At 61.1% G+C, this 23,531-nt stretch overlaps 1 protein-coding gene across 1 annotated transcript; it reads right to left on the bottom strand.

Annotated features, from left to right (window-relative positions):
* Window positions 1-1,990: 1,990 nt before the first annotated feature.
* SCARF2 (scavenger receptor class F member 2) lies at window positions 1,991-21,843 on the bottom strand. The gene is given in 12 exon segments (XM_084297608.1): window positions 1,991-3,841; window positions 4,356-4,508; window positions 8,330-8,451; window positions 9,926-10,043; window positions 10,114-10,217; window positions 12,312-12,440; window positions 12,817-13,035; window positions 13,150-13,669; window positions 14,003-14,104; window positions 15,705-15,763; window positions 21,437-21,741; window positions 21,745-21,843. Coding segments are annotated over 12 exon segments (3,126 nt in total). The 5' UTR covers window positions 21,829-21,843; the 3' UTR covers window positions 1,991-2,630.
* Between the last annotated feature and the right edge of the window lie 1,688 nt (window positions 21,844-23,531).

Raw genomic sequence — 23,531 nt, 5'->3', positions numbered from 1 at the left:
TGCACCTTGATGGGGGCTGATGGGGACCCTGGGACACCTCCTCCCTCCCTGGGTTGTGACCTGCTGCTGGCTGAGCCCCTGGGGTGTCCCAGACCCCTCGCAATCCCTCCTCAGCACCAAACACCACCGCTCCCCTCCCGGCGAGTGCTTGGAGAGAGCTTTCTATATAATCCCGGGAGCTCGCTGTCTCATGCATATTTCATTCTCATTTGAATTTCTTTTAAGAGTTTATTTTTGGTAGGGCCTGAAATAGGAAATGAATTGCTGGCAACGGGCTTGCTTTTATTGCTGCTCTCTGGCCAAGCCAAAACAAATGTGCTGTTTTCCAACCCAACGACTCCTCTTTCAGTTTTGGAAAGTGGGATGAGGTGGGAAGAACACCGATTTCACAGCGCTGGCGGAGGAGAGGAGGGCCGGGGGTCGCCCCGTGCTCGGACTACATCGCCTGGTGCTGCTGGTGGGTTTTTGCTGCCCCTGCCTCTGCTCTAGGACAGCCGTGGGGCACTGGGCTCCTGCGTGCCATATGGTACAGGAGTGGCCCACCACCCTGGGCTCAGCACCACGCTCATCACTTCTGCTGCAGGCGGTGGCTGGTGGCTGCTGGGCAGCTTCTGCACCATCCCAGGAGCTCCTCCTGGCCATATCCACGGCATCGCTTCATCTGTGTTTGCCCCAGCCTCTGGCTGGTCTGTCAGGGAAGGTGGCTGCAGGAGATGCTTGGTCTTGGGAGAGCGGAAGGCTCGGTTACTTTTTTATTCCATTATTCCATGTTATTGTCCCATGTTCCAGCTTCCTCTTGTGATGGAATTCAGCTGTTCCTTTCCTTGAGGTCAAAGTCTTATGTATGTCTAAGAGAGTGGTGGGATGAGGTTAAATAAACAAGTTTATTTATGCTAAGGATGAACTTTTTAGTGGGGATCACAGCTGCAGGGGAAATTGTTTAGGGGTCCACAAATCAACAGAGTCTGAAAACCATAAAACAAGCTCCACACGGCACTGTGTATCACGTGGAGCTGTCTGTTAGCGATAACCCAGGAGCAGGAGCGGGAGGAGAGTCTGCAGGCCCCAGCAGATGCTTGGAAAAGGGACTCAGAGTCACATTCTGCAGAAAAATCAGCCCTTGGTGATGCCGAGGTGTGGTGGTGCCACATCCATCGCACTGCTGATGACCTCCAGGGCCTGGGGTGCAGACTGGAGGTGAGCCCGACCCATCTGAGCTGGAGGGACCCTACGAAGAACCTGGGGGCTGCAGATGCTGGGCTGAACAGCTTGTTCTTGGCTCCTGAGGGTGGTGAAGTGGTCGGGAAAGGCACGGGCAAAAGCTGCTGTGTCCTCCCCGCAAAGCTGCACCTCAGTGGGGTCCGGCTGTGGAGCGAGGCTGCAGCCTGATGGACAGGGGAGGCTCCTGTTGAGACTGGAAGCTGCTGGATGGTGAGGAGCTACTGCCCCAAAGGAGCCAGACAGCAACACAGAGCACAGGCAGCGTGCAGTGGCCAGAGCTCTCCCGAGCCCCAGGATCCAACCCTGCCTTCGCTGGAGAAAGTCTGACTACAAGGTAGATGACACCTGCAGGGTGTCAATGATTCTGCCCCCAAAACTGGTCCCTGTTGTGGGACATAAGCTCACACCCACAGCAAAGCTGAGCCTGCAACAGCGGCTGCAGCAAAGAGCTGCAGAGGCACCGGGCACTGGGGGCTCCTTTGCAAAGAGAGCCCCGTGCTAGGACCAGGTCCTCCCCTCTCCCCACCGTGCCCTGCTTAGGACCACGGGGTCCTGAGCACCCGAGCGAGGCCAGGCAGCACCCGGCATGTGGGCAGCCTGGGGCACGGAGAGACGGCACCCAGGCATGGTAGAAATACACTTTATTAGAAAAGCGCTCTGCAGAGATGCCAGGCTCTGTCGTACCAAACTCATCCGCTCGGCTCTGCTGGCTGGGCCCCCGTGAGCCGTGACGGCCTCCCTGAGCGCGGCGTCTGGCTCTGGCCATAAATAGTGCTTACCTGCTGGCTGCTCCTGGCAGAGGCAGCCCCAGGGCCGGGGGGGACATCGGTCGAAACCAGCTCGACCCCGCGCCAGGAGCAGCGTGGAGGAGGGACGGCGGCACCGGGGAGGGGGGCAGCGGCACCGGGGGCTGCGCCTCCAGGAGCGGAGAAGCTGAAGCGGCAGCGCGGGGATGTGCGAGCAGCCTGGGCACGGGGCGAGGATGTGGGGGGCACGGCCCCGGCCCTGCTCATCCCCTCACTCCCGCCACGGCAGGGACACGAGCGGGGCCGTGGGAAGCAAGTGGCTCCGTTACTGCAGAATATACCATGGGCACGTCTAGTACAACAAGCGCTGCTTATGCGATCGATAATACTGCTAACAAAAAGGGGGTGGGGGGGAGCCCCCAGCTCCTGCCCCTGCCTGGGGAGTGGGGAGCAGGGCACAGGGTGGGTACCGGGGCAGGGGAGGAGACGGGACTAAGGGAAAAGGAGGGTGAGGGATGAGATGGGGAAAAGAGGAGGCTGGGCGGCTCTTGCGGTGCCCCCTCTCCAGTCCAGGCCCCCAGGTGCCTGCAGACGTCCTTCCTCCTGCCCAAGCACGCCCGGTGTGGGGCAGGCTGGCATGGGGCCGGGGTGCCAGGCTCCCCGTTACTGCACCGTCTGAGCGGGCACCGCGGCTGCTTTGGGCGGCTCCAGGGTGGCTTCTCGGCTCTTCTTCCTGGGAGGCTTTTTAATGGGCGTCTTCTTGGCTGCTTGCTCGCTCTGGGGAGCCGGGTCCTGGCTGCTAACGGGGTTTTGCTTCTCTGCCCGCCTGGGCTCCCCGGCCGCTGGCTCGGCCGCAGTGGGGATCAGTTTCTGCAGGTTGGGCGAGGTGGGCAGCAGGGGCTTGCTGGCCTTCTGGCTGCCAGCAGCTGCCGAGCGCTTGGCTTTCTGCGGCGGGGTGGGCTTCTCCCGCTGGGCACCCACCCCGTTGGGCCGGGCGCTGCCCTCCCCCTTGTTGAGGCTCTGAGTCTTTTCCTTCAGCTGGGCGGCCAGCAGCGTGGCTGCCTCGGAGGCCAGGTGGGGATGGAGGGTCTCAGAGCGCGGCTTGCCGGCACCGGGGCTGCGGGGAGCCTCCCCGCTGCGCCGCTCTGGGTGGAAGCCGCCCATCTTTTTGAAGGCGTTCTGCACCGCCCCGTTGATGTTCTCCATCTGCTCCGCGTTGGCCTTGCTCCTCTGCTTGGGCTTGGAGGGGGACTGGGGCTCCACGGTGAGGCCGGCTTTGCCTTCGGGGACCCCGGGCTCCTTGGGGTGCTTCTGCGTTCTCTCCTTGCTGCGCGTGCTGCCCTTCTCCTCCGCTTTGCTGTGCGCGCAGGCTGACGTCTCGCTGGGGCTCCTCTTCCTCTTGGCCAAGCCCTGGCTGTGCTCGGGGCTGCTGGGCAGCGTGGCCGCTTGCTCCGGGGACCGGCCGGGTGCTGGCAGCGAGTTGGACTGGTTGGAGTTGTACCGGCCGTGGATCCAGGACACCTTGGGCTTGGTGGACGGGTCAGGGGGACGGGGCTTGGTTCTCTCCGGGGACGGTGGCTTCCCGGGGCCCCCCCTGGGCTCCGCTGCCATTTCTTCCTCCTCCTTGGACTGCTTGGAGAGGCGGGCGACCCTGGCGTAGAGGGCGGCACTGGCTGAGCCCGACCCGCAGGATGAGCGCTCGCTGTCCGAGGACTTGAGCAGGGGCATTTCGCTGCTGTCAGCCTGGAAGGCTTTGACGGAGCCAGTCTCCTTCAGGAAGGTGTACTCGCCCGCCTCTTCCCCGCCGCCTGGGGCCACCAGCTTCTCTCCGGGGCTGGAGGACGTCCCCCGGTCCCTGCTGTCGCCCACGCTCTCTGCGGGAGGAGAGCACAGAAAGCGTCACGCGAGGACGCGCCCGAGAAGGGGACAGAAAGGGCTGAGCACAGCAGCAATAGCGGCACAGAATGGTTCGGGTTGGAAGGGAACCTTAAAGGTCCGACCAGTTCAATCCCCTGCCATGGGCAGGGACACCTTCCACTAGGTGCTCAAAGCCTAGCTGGGCTTTGAACACCTGCAGTGATGGTGCAGCCACATCTCTGGGCACCCTGTGCCAGTGCCTCACCCCACCTTGGGATAAAAAAAAAAAAGCACATGCTGGTGGGACAGGGACAAAATCGGTATCCCCCAGGCCACGTCCTCCTGTCTCCATGGCCAGACTTGCTCAGGGTCCCCAGCCTATCCCTTTTTGGGGCCAGGGCAGGAGGAGCTGGGCGCATGGCCCTCTCCAGGCACGGTGCCACCTCCCCTCCCTCATCTCCCCACGGAGCAGGAGATGGGGTTGGAGCTGGCCCCAAAGCACCCACGGAAGCGCCGTGCCCCTCTGCTCACCTTCATGGGGGACGCAGTACACCGGCCCCTCGTCTGTAGTGTCGAATGAGGAGAAGGAGCCGCGGGAGGACCAGGATGGGGAGGGCTGCTCCACCACCGAGGGTGGCTCGATGAAGCTGCAGTTCAGGGTGTTCTCCAGGTCGTGGTGAGCCACTGCAAGGGCAGGGAAGCGGCTGTCAGTGCCTGCCCTAACACACCCCGGCTCCACTCCACCCCCAATTTGACCATGGGAATTGGGGTCCCGGCAGGATGATGGGGATGGCTTCCCAGGCACAGGGATGGCCTCGCCTTCAGGGGGTCCCAGCCGAGTGCCCACACTCTGCGACCAGGTTCCCTGCAAGGGCAGTGACAAATATCCTCCGTGCTCGGGGACAAGTGACCATGGGCAGCCTTGCCATACAATGCTCAGGGGCACTGTCCCCTTCCTGGGGACAGAACCGAGCTGCCAGGGTTAACTGCGGGAGTTCCCATTTCTGTGAACGCGAGTTTTCCAGTCTGGGAAGCAGCTGTTATTTCTCATCGATCGCATTTAAGTATTTTCACCAAAAAAAAAAAAAAAAAAAAAAAGGTCAATATAAATCCTTGAGGGTGGCCAGGGGTGAGATTTATTTTGCCCTGCCAACGCAAACAGCAAGCCCCACGGTGCCTCCCTGCATGCCCTGCACCCTGACCCAGACGCTTCAGCATCACCCCTGGTCACCGTGACACCCCTGGGGCTCTGGCTGCGTGCAGCAGGGGAAGCCTCAGAGATGCCACAGGCAGTGCTGGGGTGACTCTCCCGAAAGCTGAGCAGTGCCAGATGCTTTCTGTGCTGCTCTCCTGCCATGGACCGGCTGGACTGTTTGATCCTTGCGACGTTCAGTGCTTTAGAATGAAGTCTTGGAGCGCCGTGAGCGCTGTCGGGATGCCCCCCCCACAATGTTTAATGTGCCTTAGGAAGTCTGGCTGTGGAGAGGTGAGACCTACTGCACGGAGGGATGGCCCATTGAATTTACAGGAGTGGTGTATGCTCAACCGTGCACGGCTTGGGCTCTCGGAGAAGAACAAAGATGCAGCAAAATAGCAGATGGCTAAGTGCAGGACAGACAAACACGGGGGGTGAGCCATGATGTGAACGGGCCACGCTCCCCACGTGCGTCCCGGGGAGCCATCCTTCTTGTCCTCCTCCACTGTGCAAGTAAGCAAGGGGGTAGCAGAGGTGACTGTGAGCATAAGGGGGAATAAAACTGGAAGGGGACTGACCTGAAGCGTGGATGCAGCAGGGGCTGAGCCACTCGCCAACACCCGCTCAGTGCCAGCGTGGCTGGACAGGGCACCGAGCCCTGGCTGCATAAGGGGATGGAGGAGGAAGCAGCAGCAGAGAGAAACTTCAGAGCAGTTGTGCCAGAGCAAAAGCAGCAGTGGTATTTAAAGAGCAAATGGCCGAGAGAGGGGGAAGCGGCAGCTCCGACATGACTTTCCTTGTAATAAAAACCAAAAAGGGAAAATTAAAAGCAGACCGTTGGAAACAGATGAAGCACAATGCTTCCTGAGAGAAGGCGTGACAAGTCGCTGGGACTCATGGCCACGAGGCATCTCCAGGACTTGGATGAGGCAGAGGATACGGCCAAAGGAAAAGGAGGCTCTCCCCGAGCACCAGCAGCAATTGAGAGCTCAGCTGGGGGCTCCCGCCTGGCCTCTGGGAAAGCCCATCAGCATGAAAAACACCACCAGAGCACGCCTTTGGAGCAGGGTCGGGTCTGGCCAAGGCTCATTTCCCCTCGGCAGGAATGCCACGCTGCCCCGGGTGCAACCCAGGGATGCAGAGCAGGGTGCAGTGGTGCTGGTACCAGCCGGGAGCGCAGGCGGCTGCTGCGCTGTGCGATGCCCCTGGGGACGGCATTTCCTGCTCTGCTCTGGCATCTGGCTGAGGGAAACTTGGCTGATAAATCAGGGGCTGACAGGAGCTGCAGAAATCCGTTCGCATCTTGCAGGCCAACAAGGAGCCCGTCTGCTCGCCGACACCTCCATGAGCCTGGCAGCAGGACCGGAGCGTTGATGCCACCTGGGGCATGAGTCCTGCCCCACGTCACCTGCACCCGCTGCCTTCTGTGCCTCACAAGCGGCTGCACGTGAACGAGAAGTCGTATCAGCCCTAAATGCACTCGGGGCCGTGCTGGTAGATCTCAGGATGGAGACAAAGCCGCGAGAGGCCCCACGTGAGGGCTCCCTGGAGCCTCGAGATGCGGTGCGGGCACTGCTGGCACCCCAGGTCCTTGCACCGATGCATGCAAGGGCTGGCACCCGAGCCTCCTGCTGGCATTTAGGGCAGAAGGGTGCAGAGTGGGGCTTGGGACAGCCTCGGGACACTACCACGACCCTGGGGGAGAGTGGGCAGGCAGAAACGTGCTCCTGGGATTGCCTTGCTGAACAGCCAGAAGCCCCAAGCAGGTTTTAACGCAGTTGAGGACAAGGCTGTAGCTCACAAAGCCTGCTCAGACCAGCCAGGGAGCTGCTGCAGAGCTGAAGCTGTGGGTGAGGCCGAGGAGCAGCTTAGCAGCAACACAGGCAAAGGCAAAAGCCCTGTGTTGCATGACACAGAGCAGGCTCTGGGATTTGGGGTCAGTAAGAGTGATGCCTGCTGAGCAGGCGTTCTCTGCCTGGGCTTTTTACTGCCCGAGGAATCACCGACAGACACAGGCACCCAATGAGCCTCAGTGGGACTTGGAAAAACGCTGTCCCTGCCGAGGTGGCTCCTCTCGGCCTGTGCTCATGCTCACAAGCAGCGATCAGCCTGGAGGGAAAACCTGGCACCGGGTGCTAGCGAACGGATGGCAGCAACAGCTCTGCAAAGACGTGAGCAGTGACCTGGTGTCCTCAGCTTCAGACAGTGCTGATTTCACCGTGGCTTTTCCTAGGGTCCTGTGTGCCTCCACTGCTGCTCTGACACTAGGGAGGGGGTGCACCACAGCACCTCATGGACCCCCCTGCCTTGTGCTTCCCACTGGGATGGATGCTGAGGACACAGAGACATGGGGACACGTGCCACCAAGCTGTGGCATCCCTGAGGCCAGTCCCACGCTCTGTGCCACCACATGCAGATGCCACCAGCTCCCTCACCCAGGGCTCCTTGTGCTGAGCGGGGTCTAGAGACACCCAGGGCTGAGCACCGGAGGGACTGGGAGCTGTCAGCATTGACACCTCATGGGATCAGCGATCCTCACGAGCATCTCCCAGTGCAGACTTCTCCGTCAGGGAGGCTGAGGCTGAACTATGAGGGATGGGGGCCGCCGGGCTCCCTGTTTACACAGGGCAGCTGGGTGGGAGCCAGGTGCCACGGGGCGGCTGCAGGAAACGCGCACACAGCCCCATTGAGCCCCGCGCACACAGACCCCTCTGTCCTCCTCCGAGCCCTGCCTGGCCCCTTCCACAAACACAGCCCCTGTTTTGGTTGCAGCAGGGATGTTTCCCCGGCCTCAGCACGCTCCGCTCCGGGGCAGGGCTCTGCTGCATCCCAAGGAGGGAAGGAATCCAGCCACGCTGCAGACCTGCAGCAGCTTTGGCTCAGCTTGCAGAGAAGGGGGGAGACTTCTCCAGGATGGAGGACATCTCCCTGCCAGCCCCCTGTGCCTTGGGGGGGCAGCTGCTCCACTGTGGGGTGCTTCAGCCCCTTGCAAAACTGGGGTGGGTTAGGATTGAAAACGCAGACGGGGTTTTGTTTACTGCAACAGGGATCGTTCCTCAACGTGGGAAACTAAAAATGCACAAAACAGCTCAGCAGAGCTCCAGGCACCATCCCTCGGCAAGCAAAGACACCCAGATCCCACCTTGGGATCCAGCAGCCAAAGGCTGAGAGGGAAGGACCGAACCTCGGGGTACCCAGTGCCCTGCAGCGTGGCAGGGACCCTCAGCACAGCCAGGGACAGGCAGCCTCACCCCAAGCCCTGCAGCCCTCCTGGGGATCCCGGTGTCCCTGCTGCCCCTCAGCTCCCTACCTACAACCTTGGGCAACTTCTGGCGGCGCAGGGGGATGCGCGGGAGCTTCATGCTGATCCGGCTGAAGCGCCCACACAAGCGTCTCGGCGGTTTCTTGGCTGCTGCCGGGTCCTGATTTGCTCTGCAAGACAACGCAACAGCCCCGTCAGGCACAGTGAGACACCAGGTGCTGGCTGCACAGGGCAGGGGGGCATCAATCACAGAGCCACTCGTTGAATCAGGAGCTCAGGGATGCTGGAAACGCAAAGGGGTTTTGGGGAAGAGACAGGACTGAGAGGGAGAGATGCAGCAGGGGAGCGCAGGAGCGCAGTCCCTGTTGGTTTTGCTTTGGAGAGATTTTGCTCAAAGTGGCTGAAGCCTGAGGCAGCTTGGGGAGGGGGCAGGGTTGGGCACACATTGGCACTGCTGCCAGCCCCAGGCACTGCCTCACCCGTGCCTGGTGCAGCCTTGTGGCACGGCCAGACCCTGCCTGAAACACCCACAAGCTCCCAGACAAGGCTCGGAATTAGATGATTAATGCTTAAAAAATAATAATAATAAAAAAAAATCCCAACCCCAAGCAAACACGTGGCTTCTCTTTATTTGCTCTCTGGTTTTGAAGCCTCTCGGGGATGAGCTTCCAAGCAATTATCTGCAGCCACAGGAGCAAGAGGCTCAGCGTGTCAATGCCACTCAACCTGTGCAGTCTCCCTGCTGCAGGACCTGGCCACCGCTGTCCTCTGTGGCACCGCCACCGTGGACTGCTCGGGGACAGGACACGGCGGTCACCGAACGGGATCCAGCACCCCGCACAGGGAGAGAAAACTATTTGGAGCCACTTCCCATGCAATACTTCTCCAAGTATTGCTTGCTGCAGTTGTGAAGTGGCTCCTTTTATCTGCGGCGTAATGACACGCAGCCCGCAGGCTCTCCAAACCAGATGTGCCAGGCTGGAGCTGAGCTGGCACAGCTGCAAGCTGAGGCTTTCCGGAAAAATCCCGTGCAGTGGCTGGCAGCACCAGGGGAGGCTTTCTTGCTGCTGGAGGAGCTCCCCGAGCCCTCTCCTCCCTTGCCCAGCGGTGCAAACCTTCTCCCCAAAAAGTGCCCATCCCTGTTCCCATCCCTGCCCCCGTAGCAGGGACCGGGGGGCTGGCTTCACCCCGTGGACCACCCGGGAGGTTGATGTCTGGGGTTCTGGGTTTCCCTTTGCAGGGTGGCTCTAAGCCCCAGAGACTCAGGGGGATCTCAGTGAAGTGAGTGGGACACAAAACCAGGGGCCACCCCAGGAGCGCAGGGAAGGGGGTCCTCCTGCCCCCACCCCATGCCTTCTTCTCCCTATCCTCACGAGGACAGGAAACCAGCCTGGGTTTTCCTTCCCATTTTTCCCTTTGCCTGCCAGCATCCACTTACAAAACAAAACAAAACAAAACAAAACAAAACAAAACAAAACAGCCAATGCTGGCACACCAAAGGGATTGAAGAAACGCTCCGGGGGATGCAGTGGGCACCTCAGGAGCTGCTACCAGGGTCCTGCACCTCCGCACCCACTTGGGATCACCGTGAAGACCCCAAGGAACAGCACCGGGCCCCCGTGCTGCCCGCATCCCAACACTCACCCTCGGGCTTCGTCCTTCTTGCGGCAGACGCAGCAGCAGCAGAGCAGCGAGAGCAGGAGGATGAGCAGCAGCGCCAGGAGGGCCCCTGCCCCGATCACCCCCATCCGCTGGTTGGCCTCTGCAAGACAGGAGCAGGCTCAGCCAGGAGCTGCCCGAGGGCCCTGCCACCCGCACCCAGTGACACTCACCCATGTGGCAGGCGCCCGTCAGAGGGTCACACGTGCCGTCGTGGCAGCTGCAGGCTTCGGCACAGTTGGCTCCGTAGTGGCCGAGCGGGCAGGTGAGGTTACAGCTGGGGAGAGGGCACGGAGTGAGTGAGCGCGCTGCAGGTGCAGCATCCCGGGGATGCTCCCTTCCTCTCTCTATCCTAAACCCTCGGGTTCTGGGAAAAGCGGGGGGCACCGCTCCGGGCTGCTCCAACACAGAATCCCCCTGGGGACCCTGCGATCCCCACTGCGGCAGGACCCCGGTGCATCACAGCCACCTTGGCGTGTCCCCGGGTTTGCTCTCGCTGCCTCTGCTCTCCACGTGGCCAAAGAGTCCTCCCCATCCCTGCGTGCTTTGCAAGGCTTTGCAACGAGGCTCATGGCACAGCGGTTATAGAAGTGTCCCTAACCCCTCGGTCACATCCGACACCAGCCCAGCAGCCCTGAGGCAGCCCCGAGCATCCCGTGCCAGGTTTTTCCAGCTCAGCTCTGCGGTGACGTGGCCGTGGCACCCTGCGGGCCGCCCCGTGCTGCCCCAGAGCATGTGCGGCGCGGAGCCCTTCCCCCGCAGCCCACGAGCTTGGAAAGCTCCCAGCTTGCTTTATTTACAGAAAGGAAAACAACTGATCGGTCTAAGCAAAGAGCCACGGCTTCTGCCTCACCAGGGTGAACCCTCCCGGGTCGGGCATCAAACCTCCTTGCGCAAAGCAGCCTCCCCGGGGGCTCTCACCAAGGTGAGGAGCACACACAGGTGTAGGCGCCTTCCCACAGACACTGGGGCTTGAGCACAGAAAATACAAGCTGGGCACACACTGACAGAGCCAGGGCTCAGGGTGCCACATAGCTCTCCGGCAGGGTGGGACCCATGGGACCCATCCTGCCCTGTATCTTGTCCCCAGAACTCTGGGGACAATGACAGTACAAGGTGGTTTATATCTCCCTTTTTTTTTTTTTCCTTCTCTCCCCTCCTATCATACTTGGCTCTAGGCATCCTTTTCGAACAAAGCACGTTCAGAATAAAATAAATTAAAAAAAAAATAATCAGCCGAGCCCAGCCATGTGGCTGCAAGGCACCGAGATGACCCCACGGCTGGTGGGACAGGCGCCGCACTGTGGCACCAGGGCGATTTCGGGCAGGCTGCTGGCACTACTGGGCACTGACCCCATTGCCAGCTGTTCCCAGGTGGCAGAAGCCACGCTCCAGCCCGCTCACACATCCCGCAGCTCAGCCCATTTCATGCTACTCCAACTTTCAAAGCGCTGCCCCAGCCGAGCCTCGTGCCTGCAGTGTTTGGAACAGGCACTGAGCCCCCGCAGATGCTCCCAGCAGCTGTTCCACCGCAGCAGCCACGGGGCAGGACACGGCGATGGGTGCAGGGATATTTCCAGGGCAGCCCAGCTGGATCCACATTTCTGCCCCAGGCTAAAAGATTTTGGGAAAGCACAGGAGGCTATTTTTTTTTCCAAGAGGGTCCAGACACCTCCAGGAATGATGTAGAGCAAGTGGACTTTGTGCACACCATAGGTGTCTCAGCAGCCTGTCCTTTAGCACCCTCCCTTCATGGTGAGGACACACTCCTTGCCTTTTCAGGCAGCATTTCTGTTCCACATTGGAAGAAAGCGAAGGGTTGAGCACTCACTGGGACAGGACCCGCAGTGAGAGAAAAGGGGAAGGGGCTGGAGGGCTTCGGGCTCCTCCCGGGGGGGGTGAGAAAGCCCCCGGTGCAAGCTGCTGCTCGGAGCATGAGCACTGGCCACAACCCATGAGGGTATTTGGTAGTTTGAGATGACAGAAAAGGTTTTTTTTCCTCTCTTTTTAGTTAGAAATCCCACCCTAAACTTAAAAAGAAAAAAAAGTTTTACCAAAGTCGTTTGTTTTTGCCAAATGGCTACTTCTTAAAGCAAAACCCTTTGGCCAAGAAACCCACCCAGCTGCTTGGGGAGAGGTACGCATCCGAGCAGGGCTCTCGGGAGGGCTCTGCAGCACTCCGAGGTGTTGAACGAGGTGTCGGTGTCACTGCCCAACAGCTGCTTTTATCTCATCACAACCAGGGACAGCAGCAGCCCCGCCAGCACCCTGTTTTGCTTCCCAAACTGCAGCTTTCCCATACCGATACCACAGCTCAGCAAGAACACGCTCCGTGCTTGCTGCACCGAGGCGTGGGCTGCAGCTCACTTACTACGTGCCATGGGATCCGGCGCGGCACAGGCACCTGCCCGTCTCGAAGTGGCACTCGCCGTTGACGCAGTCGCTGCAGACGAAGGCGCAGTTCTCCCCGTACGTCCCATTGCGGCACTTGGTTTCGCACCTAGGGGTGGCGAGGGCAGGCAGCTGGAGCGCCGGGGAGGGGGGTTTCCTGCAGCCTCCCCCCATGTCCCCCACGCCACCCTGCCTGCTCCGTGCAAGGAGGTGAAACGTCAGCCCTAGACCCGACCCCAGGCAAAGAGACTCCACGAAAGCTTCAGAGCCAAGCCTTGTGAGCTCCCACTTTTAGGTGGGGTCACCACAGGCTTCCTGTGGTCCCACGGCCGTGCCAGCAGGCTCCCACCCTTGCCACCCCCTCCTGGCTGCACAAACCTGCCTGCCCACCCCATATCCCCACTCAGAGAGCAGCGGGGATGCTCGTGCTGCTCCAGCACGATGCCAGCACCCGCTGAGGACCGACTCCGCCGCCTGGCACTCACCGGTCACCGATCCAGCCGGGGTTGCAGTGCGAGCATTTGCCATTGATGTGGTTGCAGGTGTGGCCATCCTTGCAGGGGGGACAGACCTTCTCGCAGCCCTCCCCGTAGAAGCCAGCTGAGCAGGGCTGGTCGCACTTGGTGCCGTTCCACCCTGCCTCGCAGGTCAGGCAGCGCCCATCCGCCACGGTGCAGGGCTGCAGGCTCTTGCACTGCCCACAGCTGCAACGGCCAAGGGAGACTCCATCACGGCATGCAGCATCCCCAGGGCACCCCGGGACCCCCCAAAACCCCCTTTCCACCCCTCCCCGGACCAGCGGGGTCCCCAAAACTCACCGCCGCCGGCAGCCTTGGCCGTAGAAACCAGCGGGGCAGGGCTCGCGGCAGTATTTGCCCCGGTACCCCGGCTCGCACGTGCAGGTCCCATCCACCTGGTTGCATTTCCCCTTGTAGCACTGGCAGTAGCGGTCGCAGCGGGGCCCGAACGTCCGCTCACGGCACTGGCAGCGCCCCGTGAACTGCTCGCAGGGCGAGTTGTTGCAGGAGCACTGGTTGTTGCAGCCGCGGCCCCACCAGCCCGGTTGGCACAGGCAGTTCCCGGTCTGCTGGTCGCACTGGGAGTTGTGGCTGCAGTAGCAGGAGCTGGAGCACTGGGGGCCCCACCAGTTCGGCTCGCAGGTGCACTTGCCCGTCTTCTGGTCGCACTTGCCGTGCTTGCAGAGGCAGACGTTCTCACACTTGGGGCCCCAGCGGTTGGGGTTGCAGGTGCACTGGCCCGTCACGTCCTCGCACTGCCCGTTGGGGTGGCAGCTGCACATCTCCTTGCAGTCAGGGCCCCAAAATTGCCGGGGACACTCTGCGAGCAGCGCACAGACAGCAGAGTCGTCAGCCTCAGCTGCAGCGCACAGCCCCACGCAGCCGCGGGACAAACCCGGCCACGGGGCACCAGCAGAAAACCCCATCCCGAACAGCGTCTCCTGGCCACCATCCCTCACCTCCCAGTGCATTTCGGGTGTCACCCACCCAAAGGGACGCTGCCCTGGGCACACAGCCAGGGGGGACCAGCAAGGGCACAGCGGGAGCACTGGCAGCCCGTGCCGTGTTCTGCTCCGTAATCACCCTAGGACAATCCATCTCTTTTGTCCCCAGGGCCACCCCAGGTGACACCACCGGTGCCACTGATACTCACTGGTGTCACAGTTGGCCCCGAAGTAGCCATGGCGGCAGCGGCACTCGCCGGGTCTCACGCACACCTCATTCTCCTTGCAGGTGAAGTTTCCTTCGCAGACGGCTGGACCGATAACAGCATGCGTGAGGGCACAGCACGGGCACAGCGACAGCCCCTGCTGGCCTCAGGCACCAAGTGCCACCAAGGCTTGCTCCTGCTGTCCCTGTCCCCTACCCTGCGGAGCAGGGGACAGGGAGCACAGCACGGTGGTGGCACTCCGAGGGCTGCAGAGCTGTGACACTGCACCAAGTGTCCTAGCAGGGCCCTGGCTGGGCCGGCTGGTTGGGGCCACCACCAGAAAGATGCCACCAGCCCCCTGCCACCGTCCTCAAGCTCCATCCCTGCCACCGGCTTCCTGCCACCCAGCTCAGCCCCGTTCCTGCTGCTGCCCAGCTCCAGCATCCCGCACCCAGCTCCACGTCCCCAGCAGAGCCTGCTGCAGGTGGGATGCGGGACGTGGGGTAGGGGGGTTGCAGGCAGCCACCGGCAGAGGACACCCCCTCCCCGTCCTCCCCGCAAACTGCAACGGGGACACTGCCACCCCTGTGCCTTGCTCCCCAGCAGGGCAGATCCGCAGCCCCCCAAAACCTGCAGAAGTCCCTCTCCTGTCAAGGGGAGTGGGTGCTGGGGGCAAGGGCAGGATGCGCTGCGGTCTCCCCGTGCCAGCAGGCATGGGCAGAGACCCCCATCGCCCTGACAGAGCTTCCTCAGCCAGTGGAGAGGGAGAGCAGAGAACCCGCACAATCCGCCTTACCTGGCAGTTCTTAGACCTACGGTGATGGATACTATAGAAAACCCTAAAATAGACAGATTAAACAGGTTAGGAGAAGTGAGTCTAACGGTTAGAACAGGTCGTGGGGAAAAGGGGGAAGAGGAGACGGGGGACAGTTTGCTGCGGGACCGTCCTCCCTCTGCCATCCGGGGAGACCCCATCTCCTTCTCCCTGTGTCCCGTCCGCCAAGTGCAGGCACCGGCCGCATGCAGCGAGCGGTTACGGGGCACGTGCAGGGTGAGTTAGTCGGTTACGTGGTCTGCAAACCACTGGCTCCCTGGGCCAGCATGCACGGCTCTGACTGCAGCGCCAGGGCAAAAGGGGGAGTGCTGCGGCCAGCCAAAACCGCGGGGAAGAACACGGCATCCCCCAAACCTCCTGTGTGGCGGTGTTGCAGAAGGCTGACGGCTTGCAGCAGCCCTGCGCCCACAGCAGGCTCACTGCAGCCCACGGTGGGAGCTGTGATGCCAGGCATGGTCCTGGCTGCCAGCTGGTGGGCTCGGTGGCACCAGTGCTGGCAGGGACTCTCTGCACCTCATCCTCTTCCTCTGCCAGCAGCCCTGGCTCCAGCACCTGTGGGAGCCCCGCTTGTCCCGTGTCCCTCCATGTGACCAGCCCTTGGGGACACTTTGTGGACCCTTGCATCCCAGAGCTGCACCCCAGCTTGGGGACAACACTCCTGCAGACCCAGCTGGGGGATGGCACCCGGGGGACAGCAGCATGGGGACAAGGGCAGCCCGGAGCCGGGCACTTGCTGCCTGCTGGCACAAGATGAGCTGGGGGCAGGCTCCGAGCTCTGCACAGCTCCAGAGCCCCCAGGCATGGCCAGGAGGACTCAGCAAAGGTCAGGCAGACCAGCAGCATCTAACAAGCCAAAATGCTGGGGCTTACCTATCAAACACTCGCTTCCTTGTTGCCTCCATCCCGAACAGCACACGAGCACCGAGGAGCTGCAGGAGATAAACACAAGTGATTAGGATCCCCCGGAGAGCCTCTGTCCCTCCTGGAAACCTGATGAGAGCACCAGCCTGCAGGTGACACCACCACATCCTTCTCAGGCATGGAGAGCCACCAGCTCATCCTCTGCAGTGCAGATGCTTGGCAAGGGGCACAAAAACTTCACCTTCAAATGTTGTCAGCTAAAAATAAACAAAAAGATCTCCCCCAAACCTGGGAAAAAGGTCCTGGGCAGAAACACCAGCTCTGCTCCATGGGTCTAGCCAAGCTTCCAGAGGTGCTTGGATGTGAAGGATGCTCTGCCTGGTCCCACAGCCCCCATTCTGGCGCTGCTTCTCTCCCCACCCAGCCCCGGCAGCAGGTTTCATTGCTGGAAAGTGAGGAGCTCCTGCAAACCTCCTTGCTCTGGAAGAGTTTCTTACAACATGGCTTGTTTTAGGATTAGCACAGGAGGCAGATCCTCAGAGCAGCTCTGCCTGCGTGCAGCCCGCTGCCCTCTGCGCCGGGCTCCCCAGGGACGTGTGGCACGGGGGGCCCAGCACAGGCTGGGTCAGACCCTCGCTGCTCCCCAGGCAGCCCCACGTGCCCTGCACACAGAAAACATCAGATCACGTTACTGCCAGCCAAGATTTAAAGGACAGAGTAAGCTGAACATATTCCTTCACCGAGACACTGGAAAATAATATTTAGGAGGAAGAAAAGCTCCGGCAAAGCAAGGGGCGACCACGAGTACCTAGAGATGGGTTCGCTGCTCAGTGGCCTCGGTGTCTTGGCAGCCTGGGGATGGCATCTGGCATCCCAAAGGTGGCCAAGGCACAAGATGGCTGTGGACCCCAGTGACTGGAGCACAGACAGCTCCTGGGGGACATCCTGGCCTGGCGCAGCTTTGCGCACGCAACGACTTCTCCCATTTCCTGAGGTTTTCACACCAGCAGTGACATATTACAGCAGGGCACGGCTGGGGATACCTGCAGCACTTGCAAGCCTGGGGCTCCAGCTGTGCCAGCTTTCTGAGCATCATTAAATGTTGCTTGCTCACCCCCAAGTAGGAGCCCAGCAATACCGCCAGCTGCTCCATGGAGGCTGGGACAGGTCCCTGAGCCTTGGGTATCCCAGTGCACGGCCCTCATATCAGACCCCCACTGTCCCCAGGTCTCAGAGCACCAGGCAGCAGCTGCGTCAGCTAAAATGTTTTTGGCAGAGGCCTGACTCAACGCAATGCAGGGACAGGGACTCGGAGCCCTCTTGGAGGTGCGGAGATGTCTGCAAGGGATGCCATCTGAGGTGGAGGCTTGAGTCTAGCCAGGGCTGCTATTTCCAAGCCTCCCGTGGTGGGCAGTACACATTGATGCAACTCAGGTATAGGGAAGACACGTGGAAAAGGTGCTCCCTGTCCCCAGAACCAGCAAGGGGCCACCATACTGAGGGTTACTGGGAACATGGGCGATCCTGGTGGAAGCCCCATGCACCTCGGCCAGCACTCAGCGTGAGCCACCCAGTCCCTGCTGGAGGTGGAAGCGACCCTGGAGGTTTAGGAGCAGGCCAAAAGCACGCTGCAGTCGAGGGAAACTTTTGCTCGGGTTGGTCCAGCAATGAACGACAGAGCCTGGAATGTGGTTTTTTTTTTTTTTCTTTCCTTTTTTTTTTTCTTTTTTTTTTTTTTTCCCTTTATATGTAACAAATGCAGAAGAGGAGGAGGAGACAGCAAGGAAGTATTCGCTCTAAACCCAGCGTAGTCACAGGACTGCGTCTGGCTGCCAGAATGAGTTGTCCCAGGCTGGTGGGGCTGAGGGCAGCCCCCAGCAAAACCCATGCAAGGCAGAGGCTGAGCTCAGCCCCCCGAGCCAGGCAACGACAAGCCCTGCGCGGGCAGCACCGCACGCGGACGCAGGAGCACCGCGTCCGCCTTGTGCAGAGGATGTTGAAAAATTGGACAGGAGGCAGAAAGGAACCACAAAAATGATTCAGGGCCTGGAAAAAATGCCTTGCAGCTGGAGACCAAAATAGCTCCATCTATTTAGTCCGTCAAAGAGATTACACGGCGCTGCGATTGCAGTGGGCTCGTCGCTCTCCGCGGGGACCCCGGGGCTCGAGCAGGGTCTCTGCCCCCGGCGGGAGCAGCAGCGTGGGGCTGAGCATGCAAGGAGAGGTGGTGGGGGCATTACCCAAAGCAACTCCCCAGGGACCGGGTGGGCCCGAGGCGAGATTCTTCCCTACAAGACGGCCCTGAGCGAGCTACTGGGCTCTGCTCCAGCACAACAGGCTGAAATTCATCGTGCTGTGATAGACAGGAGCGGGTCTGACCAGGGATTGTCCTGCCCTACACTTCCCTGCCTTTAGAAATCCAGTATCTGGTGTTTTTTCTAGTGAAAACAGTTTCAAGTCCACAAGGGGAAACTCCCCACGAGGGAAATCCCCACTGCCCTCCCCTTCCTCCCCGTGCGCACCCCAAAGCTCCTCGCTTCCCCCCTCCTGCCACAGGGAGCCCTCCAGGAACCTGCAGCACTTGGGCACCTCCAGCAACGCCGTTGCATCCTTGGATGCACCAAAACACCTGGGGAGGCCCTGGCCAGGCAGCCCCCAGCGCCCTGAACTGACACCGAAGCCAGGCAGCAGCAGGGAAGACACCTCCCTCTGCCACGAGCAGGACCCCGACCCCGCCAGCCGCAACCCATCCCACACCCCACCCCCAGGATTACAGCCTGTCCTTTAACAGATAGCTAATCTCTCTTTCGCTGTGCCTGGCCGTGGTATCCAACACCTCCGTGCTCAGCCTCCCCTCATTTATCAGCTGCTCCGACAGCAAATAAATACGCTCGTGTTTCACAGCTCCAGTTCCCTCCCCACACGGTCAGCATCCCTCGCCTGCACAGCACAGCATGGATGGGTCATGGCGTGCCAGGAAGGTGCCGGGACCAGTGCTTGGCCCCAAGGATGCCCTTGGACCTGCTGCCTCTCCCAGGGCATTCCTCCTTCTGTGTGAAGCAGCCGGGACTCCTCCTGCTGAGCACCGTGGCTCCGCTGCCTGGTTTTAGCCTTTCTCTCTCTGTTTTATTTCTTCCCTTGAGAAAGGGCAAAAAGTCCCTCTGGTTCCAAGCGTGGCTACCCTGCAGTACACCCGTAGCCCTACGGTTTCAACGGGGCAAGGAGAGGTAGACGGAACGTGGCACTGGGTATCTGGTGCTCCCAGTGCAGCCCTCAGACTGGATCCAGCACCGTGCTGGTGGCAGATGACCTGAACCCGTGGGTTATTGGGATGTGTTTCCGAAATGTGCCACATGGCTTTGTCTCCTCTGAAGGGGGTTCAGTCCCTGTGCCCCACAACTGCTCAAAGCGGGACAACTGAGAAATTTGTTTAAAAACTTGCTCCTGACCCAAACTGATGTACCAGCACAGACATGCCCTGAGCAAGCAAGTGCTCTGGGCTTCATTATATTTTTCCTTTCCTCAAAGTGCTATAAATGCTGGGAAAAGGAAGAAGACGTTGCCTGTGAGATGTGGCTGGCTCACGGGGATTTCACTGACGCAGAGGAAAAGGAGCGCAGATGGAGGCAGAGCCAGAGCTGCCCCTGCTCTCTGGGACACAGCTGCATCCCACTGAGCATCCCGCATCGTGCTGAGCATCAGCAGGGATCAGGAGCTGTAAATCCCAAAGCCCAGAGCACCACTGCCACCTCCCCCAGCCAAACCAGTGCTTGCACAACGCTGCCCAAACCGGGGAGGAGCACATCACCCTGACACTGAGCCCCCTTTTTCTGTTACCCACCACTCGGTGCCACCCTGTGCAGCATTGCCAGGCCCTAGACAGGCTCATCCACGGTGGACTGGGACATCCCTGCAGCTCCCCGACCTGATTCCTGCCAGAAACCACCAGCCTTGAGGTGCAGGCACAGACAGGTAATGCCTCGGCGCAGTTGTGGGAGCCTATGTGAAAGGAAACCCTTTGCATAGAGAATGAAATGAAAAAAAAAAATAAAAATCAAAGGAGAGTTTTGGAGAGAGGAGGACAAGGTAAAGGAATTTCCATGTATACAGGGCTTGCTCTCAACAGCCCTGCACCCCTGCATCTCAAGCTACAGGGAGAGTCACGTTGAAAGTTAACAGCTTACAAAAGGGCTACAAATTTAAGAGGAGCAGTCACATTTGGTACACAAAACCAAGTCGCTCCAAAACACTTTTCTCCTGCCCTAAGTGACTCTTTGAGTCGCTACCCACTAGCCAGGTCTCCGGAGCTTGCAGTGGGATGCTGAAGTAGAACCCCCAGCGCCGAGGGGTGCCTGGACACACTCGGCAGAGCCCGGCACTCGCACAACCACCCAGAGAAACGCGTGGCAAGGAGTCAAAGCAGCAGCTTGAATGAATTCAAATGCCTAGGAAAGCTGAGCTGGGGGAGGGGGGAAAATTGGACACCAAAACCCGGTGGCTCGGTGTGCAGGCTGACTCGGGCACCTCTCCAAGCGTCGCCTGGAACCGCTGCTCCCAGCTCCGTGTATGTGGTAGGACCTGCATCACCTGCCTCAGGTCTCCGGGGCCACCAAGCTGCATTGGGATGGGGACATCGTGTGCTGCAGGCTGCCCTGGCTCTGCGTCCTGCACAGCACTGGGGGAAGAGGATGCACACAGCTTGTGCACACATGAGCACCAGCCCCAGGATGCTGGGAACCGAGGGATCACTGCTCGCCGCCCCTCTGCTGGGGGCAAGTTTTGTAGGGTACCGGCCTCAGGGGTCACGGGCATCCGAGGAAGGCCCGCTGAGAGACCCATCGAATCCCCCTGCTGAATAACAGCACGGGGCTGGGAGCTGCGGCCGCGCTGGCTTGTGAAAAAGCCTCCTTAGGAAACTCGGCCTGTAATCTGAGGAGGGGGCACCAGCGCCCTGCGGCCCTGCTGAATGGAGCCATTATGCGGGCCCTTCTAGCTCGCAGCACATGTTTTCCTTGTGGACTCGCCTGACCTCACGAGCGAGATGTAAAGGTGCATTTATTGCCGGGGCCCCCCATAAAGGGCAGGGCCTGGGGATCCTGCTCCTCTCGCAGGATGGAGCAGCTCTGGGCGCTCTTCCCCCTTTGCTACTAGGGTCAGCACCAAGCCCGAGCACCGCAAAGCTCGGCCCCAGGTGATGCTCTGTAGAGCGACCCGTGGTGTCCACGGTATGCGGAGCACAGTGGGAGCGGGGAAGAGGCAGTGCCAGCCCCAGGACTCTGCCTGTGGCCGAGCAAGCAGGATGCAACCTCCGGGGAGAGCCAGGCGGTGCCAGAGCCCACTTTCCAAAGCCAAACCCAAGTGTCCCGGAGCTGCCAACGCACCCACCCCGAGCACCAAGGGGCAGCTCCACCTGGACGCCCGCAGCATCCCGCATCCTGCCAGCAGCACCAGGCCCGGGGTGGGGACACCCTGCGGTGCTCTCCACCCCCTGCAACACTCAGCACCGGCTCCCCCCGGCAGAACCGACCCCGGGACACCCAGAACCGTCCCCCCTGCACTCGGACCGTGCTCGTCGCCCCTTCCCCTCCACCTCCCGGTGGAAGCTTGGGAAGGCTCCGGGGACCGGGGCTCGCCCGGCGGAGAGGAGCGGTCCCGCCGCAGCGCCCCGCGGCCCGGCACTACCCTTCGGGGGGGGCTCCCGCCGCCCCCTCCCCACCTGCCCCGCCGCCCGCCGCTCCTACCCGCCGGCCCTGCAGACGTTCCTGCCTCGGGGGCTCAGCTCCTGCGCGGCTCCGCAGCTCAGCACCAGCAGCAGCAGCAGCAGCGCAGCTCCAGCTCCATCTCGGGCGCGGCGCAGCGGCCGCAACCCACGGGCCTCCATGGCCGTCGGTGCTGCGGAACCCGACCCAGCCCGGCCCGGCTCGGCCCGGGGGGGGGGAGGGCGAGATGTCCCGGCTACGCTTGTGCCCGGTGCCGCCCTGCCCTGCCCTGCCCTGCCCTGCCCTGCCTTGCCCTGCCCTGGCCGCAGCTCGGGCAGGCGGAAGCTTCACTGCGAGCTCCGCGCCGCCGCCTCCCCCGCGCCCCTCTCGGCGGCGGCAGGAGGGGCCCCGCCGCCAGCCAGGAAATTCCGCATTGGTTCCCCTGACGGCGGGCCAGGCTCCGGGGGCCGCCGCCGCCGCCGCCTTCTCAGCGCCCGCCGCGGGGCAGAACCGCCCCGGGGCCGGCCCCGCGCCCCGACGGCGCCGGGGGTGCGGGCTGCGAGCTCCGCCGAGCCGGCAGCGGGGGTCTCCGATGGGGAGAGGCTGCGGAGTTCTCTGCCCCCCTCCCTGCTCGGCCCGGGGGTCCAGCTTTGGCCGGCTCTGGCTCGCCCCGGGGCCGGCACAGCCCCAGGGTCCCTTGTCTCCGGCCGTCGGTGGTTGTCCCTGGTGTCCGGCAGCCCCCGGTGCTCAGTGCCCCCCAAGGCAGCTTGTTGGCTGCCCCGCGGGAGCCAAGCGGTGTCTGCAGGGCCTAGGCGGCCACTCGTTAACCCGCTGCAAGAATAAAACCAGGAACCTGGGGGACACGCAGGCACTTGTAGCATTTACACCCCTGGCATGGATGGGGGAACACCCCGGCCACCTGCCACAAGGCAGCACAAACGCAGGTTATAGCAGCACGCTTGTTGCACGGCATCACTTGATGATCCAGCAGTGCTGTTGCTCTCTGCGAGCTCAGCTTCCCAGGGAGTCAAATCAATTTCTTCGGTTTAATCACTGCATCAGTCTCCTGCTGAGTGCTGGTTGTGTCCAAGGGGCTGTGTGATGGTGTACGGACCGTGTACATCTGCAGAGCTAGGTGTAAGGACCATGTACCTACAGGGTTTCCCCACGCAGGGAATGGATCCCCTGTAGATGAGGCGTGGGTTGGGCAGCATCCTTCAGGTGAGGATTAGGGAGTCACCAAACAAAGGGTGGATGAAGAGTTTCTCGCCACCAACCTCCTCTGATGTCTGTGGTTCATGGGACTGATGTACATGGAAGGTTTCTGTCCTGTTCAAGTCCACACAGACAGAAGTTCCCAACAGGGAAATCCCTGGTGGTCTTACCAGTGGAAACTATGCTCTTAGACAGTTAAATCCCAATAAACGTGGAGGAGGGGCACAATTCCTGAGCAACACTCAGCTCCCTCCTGCTCTCTCCATCCATCTGTCCAGAAACTATCTCCCATCTCCCTGGTGGTTACTGGTATGTCCCACCGACTTTCCTTCCTAGACATTAGTTTTCAAACAGGCTGGTGATCATCGCACATCCCTCCCTCTCCCCTCTTTGCCACCCTCTCCTCTTTCATGTGCCCCCATTCCCGTCCCCACGCTGTGTTGCTGGGCTCCAGTATCTCTTGCCTGGGTGACTCTGCCACCACGTCCAGCTGCCCCAGCTGCCCCATCCTGCGGGCAGGGTCTGTCTGGTGGCACCCAGCACCGCCTGGCACTTGGTCCCCTTGGCCAGGCAGGAGTGCTGAGACAGCAGTGGTCTGGCCATGCCAAGGCACAAGGGACTCCCTCAGGACGAATGCTCTGCACCGAGTGAGCTCAGCATCACCTCCTGTCTGGGAAAAAGGACTGGGGAGGGGGGCTTGCTCCAGAAAAGGGTGGTCAAGAGGCGCACAGATCCATGAAGCCACTGGCACAGAGGCTGCACCGTCTGCTCATTCACTTCTCCTTGTCTTGTGAAGCTCCAAGGGATGAGCTTGTGAAGCTCCGGACACTGCTCCGTGCTTCCTGAGGGGTGCAGGGGGCTCATGCTGCCCCCCAGGCTTGGCTGCTACCGTGCCCAGCCCAGCCCGTGGCACCGCCAGCTG

This window comes from Netta rufina, assembly GCF_964035555.1.
Source record: "Netta rufina genome assembly, chromosome: 17".
NCBI classification, from domain to species: domain Eukaryota; kingdom Metazoa; phylum Chordata; class Aves; order Anseriformes; family Anatidae; genus Netta; species Netta rufina.
Note: the sequence above shows the minus strand (reverse complement) of the source record. Positions and strands in the feature narration are given on the sequence as shown.